At 44.2% G+C, this 17,509-nt stretch overlaps 1 protein-coding gene across 2 annotated transcripts in view; it reads left to right on the forward strand.

Moving 5' to 3' along the window:
- The window catches only part of LOC128695126 (uro-adherence factor A), a 305,956-nt gene that overhangs the window by 161,952 nt on the left and 126,495 nt on the right, over positions 1-17,509 (forward strand). For both annotated transcript variants that reach the window (XM_070084920.1, XM_070084921.1), the window contains exon 2: positions 1,414-2,880. In XM_070084920.1, the coding sequence (XP_069941021.1) occupies positions 1,673-2,880 (1,208 nt within the window). In that variant the 5' untranslated portion in view covers positions 1,414-1,672. The remainder of the gene's footprint in view (positions 1-1,413; positions 2,881-17,509) is intronic.

A 17,509-nucleotide genomic window follows, 5' to 3' on the forward strand; every position in this document is an offset into this window, starting at 1 on the left:
ACCTCTCTCTTTTTCTCCATATACTCTTCCCTCCTTGCATCACTTCTACTTTGTAAAAACTTCTCATATGCTAACTTTTTCTCCCTTACTACTCTCTTTACATCATCATTTCACCAATCGCTCCTCTTCCCTCCCGCACCCACTTTCCTGTAACCACAAACTTCTGCTGAACACTCTAACACTACATTTTTAAACCTACCCAATACCTCTTCGACCCCGTTGCCTATGCTCTCATTAGCCCATCTATCCTCCAATAGCTGTTTATATCTTTCCCTAACTGCCTCCTCTTTTAGTTTATAAACCTTCACCTCTCTCTTCCCTGATGCTTCTATTCTCCTTGTATCCCATCTACCTTTTACTCTCAGTGTAGCTACAACTAGAAAGTGATCTGATATATCTGTGGCCCCTCTATAAACATGTACATCCTGAAGTCTACTCAACAGTCTTTTATCTACCAATACATAATCCAACAAACTACTGTCATTTCGCCCTACATCATATCTTGTATACTTATTTATCCTCTTTTTCTTAAAATATGTATTACCTATAACTAAACCCCTTTCTATACAAAGTTCAATCAAAGGGCTCCCATTATCATTTACACCTGGCACCCCAAACTTACCTACCACACCCTCTCTAAAAGTTTCTCCTACTTTAGCATTCAGGTCCCCTACCACAATTACTCTCTCACTTGGTTCAAAGGCTCCTATACATTCACTTAACATCTCCAAAAATCTTTCTCTCTCCTCTGCATTCCTCTCTTCTCCAGGAGCATACACGCTTATTATGACAAATATATATATACAAATATATATATACAAATACACACACACACACACACACACACACACACACACACACACACACACACTGCGTATTTTTGGACTGCAAGAAGGCTTTCGACACAGTTCCTCACAAGAGGTTACTGCAAAAGCTAGAGGACCAGGCACACATAACAGGAAAGGCACTGCAATGGATCAGAGAATATCTGACAGGGAGGCAACAACGACGCACATATACAACAGGCCTAGTGTCTAATCGACATGTGCCTAGGACAAAATGGTTACTAACATGTGCACACACACACATACATACACACACAGGCCAGGAGCTGAGTCTCGACCCCTCCAACCACAATTAGATGAGTACAATTAGGTGAGTACAAAAAAAAACACAAACACACATACACTCACACACATACACACACACATATTTACATTCACACACAGGCCAGGAGCAGAGTCTCGACCCCTGCAACCACAATTAGGTGAGTATACACACACACATACATACATACACACACAAACCCAAGACAACAAAGTGACTCACTCCACTATGCCAACTTGAATTTATATAATTTACTCTCGTTAATTCAGTGCGAGAAAATTCTTTACTCAATCCACTTTATTGCAGGAAATGGATACAATGTTGATTATGTGTCATGCAGAGAGAGAAGTAGCAATGAAATGTCTTGAAACGGTACACGAACGGCAGCGAAAGCTGAGAGGAATAATACTGAAGGACAAAGTCAAAGCCAGACTCGTGAAAGTGTGTGAGTCTACCCGTTGAGGTAGCCAGCTAAGAAAGTACCAATGCCTTGCCAGGTGCGTTTCATTATACCGTTGTCTTCTTTTGTTTTCATTTTCTTCTTTTACGGCTGTGGTTCTCCACTATGGCTTGCACGCTGCTCCGCATCGTCCAGGCAGCAGTGAATCTGAGGAGGAGGTTTGAGTGTGCTATACAGTCCTCGTTCGACTCGGTGGAGAGCGGCGACGTGGCCGAGGAGCGAGACGAGCAAGCCAACACGGAAGAAAATGGACATGCTCAGCCTGGAGAGGAAGACATGAACACAAGTGAGCAGCTGTCCCAAAACTTTCAACTTTCGTTCGCAGAGGAGGACGAAGAGATTGAGAATATAGGTGAGCCCATTCAGACAAAAACTGTTGACCTCACTAAGCCCAAAATGACGTTCATCAACTTTGAAGAGACGGGAGATGATGGTAATATAGAAAACGAAGCTTATAGAGATGCCATCACATCAAGCTCAATTGAAATTATTGAAGAAAACGCGTTTTTCCCTCTAACCAAAGAAAGTGGGAGTGAAGCACAGACAAAAGAATACAGTTTTACAGACACTGAAAGTACTACTCATGTTAGAGAGGACATCCAGCCTGCTGCAATTCAGAAAATTCCTCTAGTGCAAGTAAACGAAATCAGTGGTTCAGACAGAAGTAGTGATAGTGATAGTGATAGTCGGTGTAGTGTGAAGTCTGTGAGGTTACGATACGCTGACGCAGTGTCGCCCTCTAGCGGCTGCAAACCAGCTAAGTTAATCCGGAGTGACGCGCTTGAAACAAACGCTGAAAAGGAATCAAATAACTTGCAATGGATTCTTCTGGTGAAAGAATCGGGATCGGAATTAGTGAAAGAAAGCGACAAAGAAAATGGAGATAGCACGACCGAAAGTGAGATTGACAAGACTGAACTGATGGGGTATTCAGATTGGTTACTTAAAGGTAAGGAGAGTCTTGAGGTTGGGACCTCATCGGACGAAAATGACGTTGAGAGTCCTGGAACAGAGGGTGATGACGAGGTAGAAGACGAGGAGGAGGTGGAGGAAGGAGAGGAGGAGGAGGAGGAAGGGGAAGAGGAGGAGGAAGAGGACGAGGAGAACTACGACAGTGAAGACTACCTGGAAGACGACGACGAGCTCATGGCGGACGCATCTTTCGACGACTCCTTCGTGGACGACGGCTTCGTCAGTCTCGAGCTGGACGAGTACGATAATGACGTCATTATCGAGGAAAACGAAGAAGATCTGGAGAGAGAACGAATGGAAGAGGAGGTAATGGAGGAGATGAGAAGATACTGGCAAGAACGGTAAGTCGAAGTTTGTTGTTGAAGTTAAGACCTTGCTGAATCTTTTATTATTATTATTATTATTATTATATATATATATATGCAATAAGATCACAGTAAACAGGTGATTTCAAAATATGCAAAACAACCACTCTGAAAGAATAGAGAAATTCCAAGCGCTTTCGTGACTACTCACATTATCAAGGAACTATGAAAGTGAGGCATCCAAGGAAGCTATATAAGCTATATACTGGGAAGAATTTAATAATACACTGGACAAATAATTTTTAAATTTTCTTGGGTAGAATAGCTTGGGGGTGAGTTGTGCAAAGGACCTATCCAAGTTGGCTCGCCGCGCGTCACGTGTTTAACCGTTGTGGGATCTGATAGTGAGGTGCTGGCCGGACCCCTTATATAGCTTCCTTGGATGCTTCACTTTCATAGTTCCTTGATAATGTGAGTAGTCACGAAAGCGCTTGGAATTTCTCTATTCTTTCAGAGTGGTTGTTTTGCATATATATATATATATATATATATATATATATATATATATATATATATATATATATATATATATATATATATATATATATATTATGACGCTGATTCATGTGGAGAAAATAAGACAGAGAATAGGAAGAGTTTAGAGACGATGCTTAATACAAGTCAAATTAGAGACACGTAATACAAATGAGATCAAAGACACGTAATACAAATGAGTTTAGAGACACGTAACACAGATGAGACTAGACACACGCAGTACGAAGCAACACATTAAACAAGGTTGCCTTCAGGACTGAGCTTCAGTAAAACTTGCTGAAACTCAGTCCTGAACGAAACATTGCTCTGCATTGCGCTTTTTCAACAGGTTTCTGAAGACAGCCTCAGTTACAGGGCGGAAAAAAAAATGCAAAAATCTTCCCGTCCTTTGACTTATTTTCCCACCGCGGGTTTATGTCTTCCGTCTTTGAATTTATATATCTTTACTTAAATACATCGGTTTTATTACCTGTTATTCTATTGTTTCAATAGTCAGAAACTGAACTTTCACCCCTGGAGACAGTCACAAGGTTTGTTTGATATGCATGTTACACCAGTATCTATGTTACATCAGTATCTATGTTACATCAATGCCTGCATTAAACCAGTGTCTGTATTTTATCAGTGTCCACAATACATCAGTGTCTATATTAAATCAATGTCTATATTACATCAATGTCTATATTACATCAGTGTCTATATTCATTGCTTATAATCTTACCAAAGTTATTTTTCGTTGATCACGGGGATGGAAAAGGAGATAAGGAAGGGACGGATTAGAACGAGTTAGTCACCGTGGCTGACTGTGGCTACACACCAAGAGTCGGACATACAAACCTTCTCCAGTTTTGAGAAAAACGAGAACGATAGTTGGATGAAAACAAAAATATGGTAACCTCTTTAAGATTCCCTTTCGGTGATCGCTAATACTAATAAAAAAGATAATAATAATAATAATAATAATAATAATAATAATAATAATAATAATAATAAAAATAAAAAGATTGTCAATAATAATAATAATAATAATAATAATAATAATAATAATAATAAAGAAAATAATAATAATTATAATAATAATAATAATAATAATAATAATAATGAAGATAATAATAATTATAATAATAATAATAATAATAATAATAATAATAATAATAATAAAGATAATAATAATAATTATAATAATAATAATAATAATAATAATAATAATAATAATATTAATAATAATAAAAATAAAAAGATTGTTAATAATAATAATAATAATAATAATAATAATAATAATAATAATAATAATAATAATAAAGATAATAATAATAATAATAATAATAATAATAATAATAATAATAATAATAATAATAATAATAATAATAGTATTAATAATAATAAAAATAAAAAGATTGTTAATAATAATAATAATAATAATAATAATAATAATAATAATAAAGATAATAATAATTATAATAATAATAATAATAATAATAATAATAATAATAATAATAATAATAATAATAATAATAATAATAATAATAATAATAATATTAAGAATAATAATAATAATAATATACTGGTATTATTATTTAAAAAAAAATATTTTTTTTGTAGTTGTGTGTAAGTTCGTGTATTGTGTTGACGAGCTACTGCACAACCTGCGTAAATGTAGGTACGCATATTGCATGTTTTTTGCGCAAGAATGTACTGTTGTACGGTGGTGGTGGTGATAATGGTGGTGGTGGTGGGGTACAAATAACCCGCACACAGAAGAGAGGAGCTTACGACGACGTTTCGGTCTGACTTGGACCGATTTACAAAGTCACACTAACGAGAAGGACGGGTATATATAGGCAGGAAGAGGTAGTGGTGGTGGTAGTAGTAGTAGTAGTAGTAGTAGTAGTAGTAGTAGTAGTAGTAGTTGTAGTGGTAGTAGTAGTGGGGAATTAAGGAGGAGGAGGAGCCAGTCAAATACAAAGAAAGGGGAGCACTGCAAGGGAGCTAGGTGCCAGCAGAGGGAGAGCAAGTATACATAAGTGGGGGGAGGGGAAGTAATTAAATGAATAATGAAAGAACAGAAACACAAGACAGAAAAAAGAAAGACAACCCAGAAGAGAAAAGAAAAAGGGAAAGAGGAAATTGGAAGAGGGAGAAGAAGAAAAAAGGAGGAATCAGGTTAAGTCACGGGTGTTCTGAAGTTTGGAGCATTTTACAATGTAGTGGGAGAGGAAGGCATTTACAGAGACGAAGCCAGGACTAAGATTCATACAAGGAAAGTTGTGTATTAAGGAGGATTCAACCAGACGGCGACTGTTAAAGTTGGAAGTAGGGAAGACAGTTTTAGCAGAAGACTAGTCAATAGGATGGCTAGGATCTCTGGATCTAGGATCTCTGGATCTAGGATCTAGGATCTAGGATCTCATTATTAGTGTGGGCAAGCCTAACACTATTTTTGTGCTCCCTAAGTCTGTCAGAAAGAGATCGACCAGTTTCTACAAAGTACTGAAGAGGACAGGAGGAGCAAGAAATAGAGTTGACACCAGAAACATCTGTAGAGGGAGGAGTGCGAAGAGTGTTAGTCTGGCGGAAAGTAAGCTTGATGTCTAGGGGACGGAGAGAATTGTTGAGATTAGAAAGACCGGAAATGTAGGGAAGGCAGAGGACAGAAGAGTTCCCAGGAGTAGAGACTTTGGAAGACAAGAAATTACGTTTAGCACGTGAGAGGGCAGAGTCTATGAAATGGGAAGGGTAGCCAAGACGGGAAAACGAATTATGAAGAGTGGAAATTTCTGCTGGAAGGAACTGAGGATCACAGATGCGGAGGGAACGTTAGTGTGATTTAGTAAATGGTTCAAGTCGGACCGAAACGTCGTCGTAAGATCCTCTCTTCTATGTGCAGGTTATTTGTGTATCATTCCAGTCACGGTAGTGTGCCTTTTTTTTTTATTAATGGTGGTGGTGGTTGTGACGGTGGCGGTGGCAGTGATGATGGTGGTGATTGTGACGGTGGTGGTGGTGATGATGGTGGTTGTGACGGTGGTGATGGTAGTGATGATTGTGGTGGTTGTGACGGTGGTGGCGGTGATGATGGTGGTGGGTATGACAGTGGTGGTGGTGATGATGGTGGTGGCGGTGATGATGGTTGCGGTTATGAAGGTGGTGATGGTGATGATGATGGTGGTTGTGACGCTGGTGGCGGTGATGATGGTGGTGGTTGTGACGGTGGTGGCGGCAGTGATGGTGGTGGTTGGGACGGTGGTGGCGGTAATGATGGTGGTGGTTGTGACGGTGGTGGTGACAGTGATGATGGTGGTGGTTGTGACGGTGGTGGTTGTGATGATGGTGGTGGTTGTGACGGTGGTGGTGGTGATGATTATGGTGGTTGTGAAGGTAGTGGTGGTGATGATGGTGGTTGTGACGGTGGTAGTGGTGATAATTATGGTGGTTGCGAAGGTGGTGGTGGTGATGATGGTGGTGGTTATGACGGTGGTGTTGGTGGTGACAGTGATGATGGTGGTGGTTGTGACGGTGGTGGTGGTGGTGATGATGATGGTGGTTGTGACGGTGGTGGTGATGATGATGGTGGTGGTGGTTGTGACGGTGGTTGTGGTGATGATTATGGTGGCTGTGAAGATGGTGGTGGTGATGATGGCGGTGGTTGTGACGGTGGTGGTGGTGATGATTATGGTGGTTGTGAAGGTGGTCGTGGTGATGATGGTGGTGGTTGTGACGGTGATGGTGGTGATGATTATGGTGGTGAAGGTGGTGGTGGTGATGATGATGGTGGTTGTGACGGTGGTGGTGGTGATGATTATGGTGGTTGTGACGGTGGTGGCGGTGATGATGATGGTGGTCGTGACGGTGGTGGCGGTGATGATGATGGTGGTCGTGGCGGTGGTGGCGGTGATGATGGTGGTGGTTGTGACAGTGGTGGCGGTGATGATGGTGGTGGTTGTGACGGTGGTGGCGGTGATGATGGTGGTGGTTGTGACAGTGGTGGTGGTGATGATTATGGTGGTTGTGAAGGTGGTGGTGGTGATGATGGTGGTGGTTGTGACGGTGGTGGCGGTGATGATGGTGGTGGTTGTGACAGTGGTGGTGGTGATGATTATTATGGTTGTGAAGGTGGTGGTGGTGATGATGGTGGTGGTTGTGACGGTGGTGGCGGTGATGATGGTGGTGGTTGTGGCGGTGGTGGCGGTGATGATGGTGGTGGTTGTGACAGTGGTGGCGGTGATGATGGTGGTGGTTGTGACGGTGGTGGCGGTGATGATGGTGGTGGTTGTGACAGTGGTGGTGGTGATGATTATGGTGGTTGTGAAGGTGGTGGTGGTGATGATGATGATGGTGATTATGACGGTGGTGGTGGTGATGATTATTATGGTGGTGAAGGTGGTGGTGGTGATGATGATGGTGGTCGTGACGGTGGTGGCGGTGATGATGGTGGTGGTTGTGACGGTGGTGGTGGTGATGATGGTGGTGGTTGTGACAGTGGTGGTGGTGATGATTATGGTGGTTGTGAAGGTGGTGGTGGTGATGATGATGGTGATTATGACGGTGGTGGTGGTGATGATTATTATGGTTGTGAAGGTGGTGGTGGTGATGATGGTGGTGGTTGTGACGGTGGTGGCGGTGGTGGCGGCAGTGATGATGGTGGTGGTTATAACGGTGGTGGTGGTGACGATGGTGGTGGTTGTGACGGTGGTGGTGGTGATGATGGTGGTTGTGACGGTGGTGGTGGTGATGATTATTGTGGTTGTGAAGGTGGTGGTGGTGGTGATGATGGTGGTGGCTTTGACGGTGGTGACGTTGATGATGGTGGTGGTTGTGACGGTGGTGGTGGCAGTGATGATGGTGGTGGTTGTGACGGTGGTGGTGATGATGATGGTGGTGGTTGTGACGGTGGTGGTGGTGATGATTATGGTGGTTTTGAAGGTGGTGGTGGTGATGATGAAGGTGGTTGTGACGGTGGTGGTGGTGATGATGGTGATGGTTGTGACGGTGGTGGTGGTGATGATTATGGTGGTTGTGAAGGTGGTGGTGGTGATGATGGTGGTGGTTGTGACGGTGGTGGTGGTGATGATGGTGGTGGTGATGATTATGGTGGTTGTGACGGTGGTGGTGGTGATGATGGTGGTGGTTGTGACGGTGGTGGTGGCAGTGATGATGGCGGTGGTTGTGACGGTGGTGGTGGTGATGATGGTGGTGGTTGTGAAGGTAGTGGTGGTGGTGATGATGATGGTGGTTGTGACGGTGGTGGTGGTGATGATGGTGGTGGTGATGATTATGGTGGTTGTGACGGTGGTGGTGGTGATGATGGTGGTGGTTGTGACGGTGGTGGTGGCAGTGATGATGGCAGTGGTTGTGACGGTGGTGGTGGTGATGATGGTGGTGGTTGTGAAGGTAGTGGTGGTGGTGATGATGATGGTGGTTGTGACGGTGGTGGTGGTGATGATGGTGGTGGTTGTGACGGTGGTGGTGGCAGTGATGATGGTGGTGGTTGTGAGGGTGGTGGCGTTGATGATGGTGATGGCAGTGGCGGTGATGGTGGTGGTGGTTGTGATGGTGGTGGAGGTGATGATGGTGGTGGTTGTGATGGTGGTGGCGGTGATGATGGTGGTAGTTGTGACGGTGGTGGAGGTGGTGGTTGTGACGGTGGTGGCGGTGATGATGGTGGCGGTTGTGACGGTGGTGGCGGTGATGGTGGTGGTGGTTGTGGTGGTGGTGGCGGTGATGATGGTGGTGGTTGTGACGGTAGTGGCGGTGATGATGGTGGCGGTTGTGACGGTGGTGGCGGTGATGGTGGTGGTGGTTGTGATGGTGGTGGCGGTGATGATGATGGTAGTTGTGACGGTGGTGGTGGTGGTGGTGGTGGTTATGGTTATAGTGGTGGTGGTATTGGTGGTGATGATGGTTATAGTGGTGGTTGTGGTAGTGGTGATGGTGGTGGTAGTGGTGGTGATGATGGTGGTAGTAGTGGTGATGGTGGTAGTGGTAGCGGTGATGGTGGTGTTAGTGGTGATGGTGGTAGTGGTGGTGATGATGGTGGTAGTGGTGGTGATGGTGGTAATGGTGGTGGAGGTGGTGGTAGTCGTGGTGGCGGTGATGGTGGTAGTGGTGGTGATGGTGGTGGTGATGGTAGTGGTGGTGGTGGTAGTGGTTGTGGTGGTAATGCTGGTGGTGGTAGTGGTAGTGATGATGCTGGTAATGATGGTGCTGGTGGTGGTAGTAGTTGTGGTGGTGGTAGTGGTGGTGATGATGGTGGTAGTGGTGGTGGCATTGGTGGTGATGACAGTGGTAGTGGTGATGGTGGTGGTAGTGGTAGTGATGATGATGGTAGGGGTGGTGGTGGTGGTAGTGGTGGTGATGGTGGTGGTAGTAGTGGTGATGATGGTGGTAGTGGTGGTTGTGGTAGTGGTGATGGTGGTGGTAGTGGTGGTGATGATGGTGGTAGTAGTGGTGATGGTGGTAGTGGTAGCGGTGATGGTGGTGTTAGTGGTGATGGTGGTAGTGGTGGTGATGATGGTGGTAGTGGTGGTGATGGTGGTAGTGGTGGTGATGATGGTGGTAGTAGTGGTGATGGTGGTAGTGGTAGCGGTGATGGTGGTGTTAGTGGTGATGGTGGTAGTGGTGGTGATGATGGTGGTGGTGGTGGTAGTGGTGGTGATGGTGGTAATGGTGGTGGAGGTGGTGGTAGTCGTGCTGGCGGTGATGGTGGTAGTGGTGGTGATGGTGGTGGTGATGGTAGTGGTGGTGGTGGTAGTAGTGGTTGTGGTGGTAATGCTGGTGGTGGTAGTGGTAGTGATGATGCTGGTAATGATGGTGCTGGTGGTGGTAGTAGTTGTGGTGGTGGTAGTGGTGGTGTTGATGGTGGTAGTGGTGGTGGCATTGGTGGTGATGACAGTGGTAGTGGTGATGGTGGTGGTAGTGGTAGTGATGATGATGGTAGGGGTGGTGGTGGTGGTAGTGGTGGTGGTGGTAGTGGTGGTGGTGGTGGTGGTGGTAGTGGTGGTGATGGTGGTGGTGATGTGATGATGATGTGCGGTATGTGGTGTTAGTGGTGGTGGTGGTAGTGGTAGTGATGGTGGTGGTAGTGGTGGTGATGATGGTGCTAGTGGTGGTGGTGGTGGTGGTGGTGGTGGTGGTGGTGGTAGTGGTGGTGTTGATGGTGGTAGAGGTGGTGGAGGCGGTGTGGTGGTGGTGTTGTAGTAGAGGTAGTGGTGGTATGGTAGTGGTAGTCGGGGTGTGGTGGTGGTGGTGGTGTGGTAGTGATGGTAGTGGTGGTGTGGTGGTTGTATTAGTTTTGGTGTAGTGGTGGTGTGGTGGTTGTATTGGTTTTGGTGTGGTGGTGGTGTTGTAGTGGTGGTGTGGTAGTAGTGGTGGCGGTAGTAGTCGTGTTGGTAGTGGGTAGTTGGTAGTGGTGGTGTGGTGGTGGTGTGGTAGTGGTGATGGTGGCGTTGTGGTAGTGGTGGTAGTGGTGGTAGTGGTGGTGTTGTTGTGGTAGTGGTGGCGGTGGAGTAGTAGTGTTGGTAGTGGTGGTGGTGTGGTGGTGGTGTGGTGTTGGTGTGGTGGAGGTGTGGTGTTGGTGTGGTAGTGGTGATGGTGTGGTAGTGGTGGTGGTAGTGTGGTAGCAGTGGTGACGGTTGGGGTGTGGTATTGTTGTTGGTAGTGGGGACGGCGGTGGTGGTGTGATGGTGATGTGGTATTGGTGATGGTGTGGTAGTGATGGTGGTGGTGTGGTACTGGTTTTGGTGGTGGTGTGGTAATAGTAGTGGCGGTAGTAGTCGTGTTGGTAGTGGGGGCGGCGGCGGTGGCGGTGATGTGGTAGTGGAGATGGTGGTGTTGTGGTAGTGGTGGTGGTGTGGTAGTGGTGGTAGTGGTGGTGTTGGTGTGGTAGTGGTGGTGTGGTAGTGGTGGTAGTGGTGGTGGTGGTGTGGTGGTGGTGGTGGTGGTGTGGTAGTGGTGATGGTGTGGTAGTAGTGGAGGTAGTGTGGTAGTAGTGGTAGCGGTATGGGTGTGGCATTGGTGTTGATAGTGGGGACGGCGGTGGTGGTGTGGTAGTGTGGTGGTGTGGTGGTGATGTGGTAGTGGTGATGGTGTTGTTGTGGTAGTGGTGGTGGTGTGGTAGTGGTGGTGGTGGTGTGGTAGTGGCTGTGGTGGTGTGGTGGTGGCGGTAGTAGTGGTGTTGGTAGTGGGGGCGGTGGTGGTGGTGTGGTGGTGATGTGGTAGTGGTGATGGTGGTGGTGGTGGTGTGGTAGTGGTGGTAGTGATGGTGGTGTGGAAGTAGTGGTGGTGGTGTGGTAGTAGTGGCGGCGGTAGTAGGTATTGGTGTTGGTAGTGGGGGCGGCGGTGGTGGTGTGGTGGTGGTGTGGCAGTGATGATGGTGGTGTTGTGGTAGTGGTGGTGGTGTGGTAGTGGTGGTAGTGGTGGTGGTGTGGTAGTGGTGGTAGTGGTTTTGGTGGTGTGGTAGTGGTGGTGGTGGTGGTGTGGTAGTGGTGGTGGCGATAGTAGCGGTGTTGGTAGTGGGGGCGGCGGTGGTGGTGTGGTGGTGTGGTAGTGGTGTGGTAGTGGTGGTGGCGATAGTAGCGGTGTTGGTAGTGGGGGCGGCGGTGGTGGTGTGGTGGTGTGGTAGTGGTGATGGTGGTGTTGTGGTAGTGGTGGTGGTAGTGGTGTGGTAGTGGTGGTGGTGGTGTGGTGGTAGGTGTGGTGGTGGTGGTGGTGGTGGTGGTGTGGTAGTGGTAGTGGTGGTGTAGTGGGGGTGGTGTGGTGGCAGTGGTGATGGCGATGGTGGTGTGCTGGTGGTGGTGGTGGTGGCGGTGGTGGTGTGGTGGTGATGGTGGTGGCGGTGGTGTTGGCGGCGACTCTGGTATATGTATGTGTGTGTGTGTGTGTGTGTGTGTGTGTGTGTGTGTGTGTGTGTGTGTGTGTGTGTGTGTGTGTGTGTGTATGTGTGTGTGCACTCACCTAATTGTACTCATTAATTGTGGTTGCTACTAGATCCTCTCTCCCCCTGCTCCATGAGCTTTATCATACCTCGTCTTAAAACTATGTATAGTTCCTGCCTCCACTACATGGCTTGCCAGACTATTCCACTTCCTAACTACTCTATGACTGAAGAAATACTTCCTAACATCCCTTTCACTCATCTGAGTCTTCAGCTTCCAATAGTGACCCCTTGTTTCTGTGTCCCATCTCTGGAACATCCTGTCTCTGTCCACCTTGTCTATTCCACGCAGTATTTTGTATGTGGTTATCATGTCTCCCCTGACCCTCCTGTCTTCCAGTGTAGTCAGACCGATTTCTTAACCTTTCTTCATAGGACATTCCCCTTAGCTCTGGAACTAGCCTTGTTGCAAACCTTTGCACTTTCTCTAATTTCTTGACGTGTTTGACCAGGTGTGGGTTCCAAACTGGTGCTGCGTACTCCAGTATGGGCCTGACGTACACAGTGTATAAAGTCTTGAACGATTTCTTACTGAGGTACCGGAACGCTATTCTCAGCTTTGCCAAGCGCCCATATGCCGCAGCAGTTATCTGTTTAATGTGTGCTTCTGGCGATGTACTCGATATTATACTCACTCCTAGGTCTTTCTCCTTGAGTGAGGTTTGCAGCCTTTGGCCACCTAGCCTATACTCTGTCTGCAGTCTTCTTTGCCCTCCTCCGATTTTCATGACTTTGCACTTGGCGGGGTTAAATTCTAGGAGCCAGTTTCTGGACCACACATCCAGTCTGTCCAGGTCTCTTTGCAGACCTGTCTGGTCCGCGTCTGATTTAATTCTCCTCATTAACTTCACGTCATCTGCAAACAGGGACACTTCTGAGTCTATCCCTTCCGTCATGTCGTGTGTGTGTGTGTGTGTGTGTGTGTGTGTGTGTGTGTGTGTGTGTGTGTGTGTGTGTGTGTGTGTGTGTGTGTGTGTGTGTGTGTGTGTGTGTGTGTGTGTGTGTGTGTGTTTGTGTGTGTGTGTTTGTGTGTGTGTGTTTGTGTGTGTGTGTGTTGCTGTGTTTTGTGTGCGTGTCAGCTCTGTATCGTGTTTTTTCGGCTCTCCCAGAAACATCTTCATGTCGTGGGCCCAAAAGGAGAATGTATATACATGAATTTAATTAAAATATTATCTATACATTACGGGTTTGAAGAACTATTTCCCATGAAAATGTATATAATATTTCTGTCACTTTTCCGGTAATTTGTTCTATACATTTATCATTCGACTATATAAAAAGAGCTGTGATGGGTTTAAATTATTTCCCAAATAATTTTAAGACCATTGTAATAATTTATGTTTCAGTGAGAATTAAATATTTGCTAATAAAATTTATTGTTGTCTCTGAACTTTTTTTTAAAGAATTTTTATGAAATCTCTAACTAATCGTCTTCCAAGACTTGTCAATTTTTATAATGCTAGACTGGGCAATCTTGATTTTGCAAGACTGGCCAATCTTCATCTTGCAAGACTAGTCAATCTTCATCCTGAAAGAGAGGCCAATCATCATGTTACACCCGGATGCATTTTTGTTCATCCTAAAACGATGTTAATCACCTTTATAAATATTACATATTCATTTTCATCTTTCTCATGTTTTCATTATATATATATATATATATATATATATATATATATATATATATATATATATATATATATATATATATATATATATATATATATATATATATGTATGTATATTGGATGGATTATTGACCAGTGGTAATAACCTTTTAATGTTTGTATGACCTCACCTCTGGTTACTACCCGCCTGACGCGAGAGTCTACGTCAAGGGTGAGTGGAGTAGAGTAGTCAGTACAGCGCCTCTCTGGGTATAGAGAAGGTCTTTTCCTACTCATTTTAACTTAAATTGAGAAGCTATTGGTCCAGAGCTTTATTCTTTAAAGTCACCAGAAATTGTGAGATCTTGTGAAACTTGCATTGTATAGAAGTTCTCATGTGTTAAGAGACTTCAACTATTATAGTCAACTATTATAGTCTATTATAGTCAACTATTATAGTCAATACAAGCTGTAACTTTATTGATCATATTTATTTTAAAGGCCCATCCAGCTAGAATGAAGGTCATGGTAATTTATAACTTGTGTATAAAGTCTGTGTTTATATATAACTAAGAAAAAGGTACAATTAAAATAACGTAAGTCAATAACGTTATCTACGTTATATTAAAAATATATTTTACAAAGTTTTATCGATCTTCTTAATAATCTGTACATAAGATTAAATTATATAATTAGAAATGAATCCTTATTACGATATAACTGGAGTATGATTCTGTCATAATCACCTAGACTAACATTGCCTATTATTAATGGAGTTTATCGTAATAATCATCTTGCAAGACTAGCCAATCTTCATCCTGCAACACTCACCAATCTTCATATTGCAACACTGACCAATCTTCATCCTGCAACACTGACCAATCTTCATCCTGCAACACTGACCAATCTTCATCCTGCAACACTGACCAGTCTTCATCCTGCAACACTGACCAATCTTCATCCTGCAACACTGACCAATCTTCATCCTGCAACACTGGCCAATCTTCATCCTGCAATACTGACAAGTCTTCATCTTGCAACACTGACCAATCTTCATCCTGCAACACTGACCAATCTTCATCCTGCAACACTGGCCAATCTTCATCCTGCAACACTGGCCAATCTTCATCCTGCAATACTGACCAGTCTTCATCCTGCAACACTGACCAATCTTCATCCTGCAACACTGGCCAATCTTCATCCTGCAATACTGATCAATCTTCATCCTGCAACACTGGCCAATCTTCATCCTGCAACACTGACCAATCTTCTTCCTACAACACTGGCCAATCTTCATCCTGCAATACTGACAAGTCTTCATCTTGCAACACTGACAAATCTTCATCCTGCAACACTGACCAATCTTCTTCCTGCAACACTGGCCAATCTTCATCCTGCAATACTGACAAGTCTTCATCCTGCAACACTGGCCAATCTTCATCCTGCAATACTGACCAATCTTTATCTTGGAACACTGACCAATCTTCATCTTGCAACACTGACCAATCTTCATCCTGCAACACTGACCAATCTTCATCCTGCAATGTTGCAACCCCTGAATGGGTTACAATGATTATTATGTATATATATAATGTATATTACCTTTTCATTTAATTTTATATTGCTTATATTTGCGATAATAGCTAAATCGTAAATGTATGACTTTATATTATTATTTGACTGTTATATTGTTATTTGACTTATGTTGTTAGGATGTACATAATATGTCAAACTACTGTAATTATCGCTTGTCGCTCGTTAGACTGCCGGCTTCTGAGCTGCAGTTGTCCACGTAGCTATCACGTGATCGAGGGGGGGGGTGTCCTCACCTCTCGTGAAGTATTCAGTCTGCTCGAGACTCGCTTGGTGGTTGGACAGATTGTCTGTCTCATTATTCTTGTTAGTTCTGTAGAACTCTGTTCACAGAACATTATATAGACTTAGTGATTTTCGACGTTGTACTGAGGTTGTGTGTCGCTTAGACACTCTGAGCATCTCAGGTCCTTAGCTATAGCTTCTGACCTAAATTTGTACTGGTTTCTGTGTATTGTCACAGTCAGGGTTTTTCCTATGCTGAACTTAGATTCAGTAGTATGGGAGTTTTGTAACTTTTGTGGAGGATCTGCTGATGGTCCCTACTTAGTGTCGTTATATTATCTCCTTGATCCTGATTGTGTCGCAGTCGCTTGTTATATGGCTACTGGGCTTAGCATTCTTTTCATTGTTCAAGCAGACTGTTCTGGTTGCCAGTCGGTCAAGAAGTTATTTTATTAGAGGACTTTGTCAGTCACTTGTTTAAGTCTAGTCGAGTCGTGAGACATAGTGAACTACTTAGAGCACTTACACGCATACACAAACTTACTTGTACATATTTGTAATATCTTATTAAATGTTAATGTACCAGACGGTACTTAAGAATTATAAATGTGATATGTGCTTTCAGCACAATAATATTGAACTCGAGAGATTGATTTTATTTTGATTGCTGTTTAATTTAATTTGATAATATACCTCTAGACAACTTAATGATTAATAAATTTATTAAATTTTAATTTCTCTAGTTAGTAGCCTACCAGTTGTAATCCTGAAGCACTATTGAATAATACTGAATTTTAATGGATAATTGGACAAGGATACTGACTAATTGTTACGAAAACCCAGTAACAGGCTGGATGCTAGAAGGGCAGTCCTTTCTAGTATTCACTGGAGATCTCTAAGCTTTTAGAATCGCGTTTTTTGTAACATGCAACACTGGCCAATCTTCATCCTGCAACACTGGCCAATCTTCATCCTGCAATACTGACCAATCTTTATCTTGGAACACTGACCAATCTTCATCTTGCAACACTGACCAATCTTCATCCTGCAACACTGACCAATCTTCATCCTGAAACACTGGCCAATCTTCATCCTGCAATACTGACCAATCTTCATCCTTCAATACTGTCCAATCTTCATCTTGCAACACTGACCAATCTTCATCCTGCAATACTGACCAATCTTCATCCTGCAACACTGACCAATCTTCATCCTGCAGCACTGACCAATCTTCGTCCTGCAACACTGACCAGTCTTCATCCTGCAACACTGGCCAATCTTCATCCTGCAATACTGACCAATCTTCATCTTGCAACACTGGCCAATCTTCATCCTGCAACACTTGCCAATCTTCATCCTGCAACACTGGCCAATCTTCATCCTGCAATACTGACCAATCTTCATCTTGCAACACTGGCCAATCTTCATCCTGCAACACTTGCCAATCTTCATCCTGCAACACTGGCCAATCTTCATCCTGCAATACTGACCAATCTTCATCTTGCAACACTGGCCAATCTTCATCCTGCAACACTTGCCAATCTTCATCCTGCAACACTGGCCAATCTTCATCCTGCAATACTGACCAATCTTCATCTTGCAACACTGGCCAATCTTCATCTTGCAACACTGGCCTATCTTCATCCTGCATCACTGGCCAATCTTCATCCTGCAATACTGGCCAATCTTCATCTTGCAACACTGGCTAATCTTCATCTTGCAACACTGGCCAATCTTCATCCTGCAACACTGG

This window comes from Cherax quadricarinatus, chromosome 14 (genome assembly GCF_038502225.1).
Source record: "Cherax quadricarinatus isolate ZL_2023a chromosome 14, ASM3850222v1, whole genome shotgun sequence".
NCBI lineage: Eukaryota > Metazoa > Arthropoda > Malacostraca > Decapoda > Parastacidae > Cherax > Cherax quadricarinatus.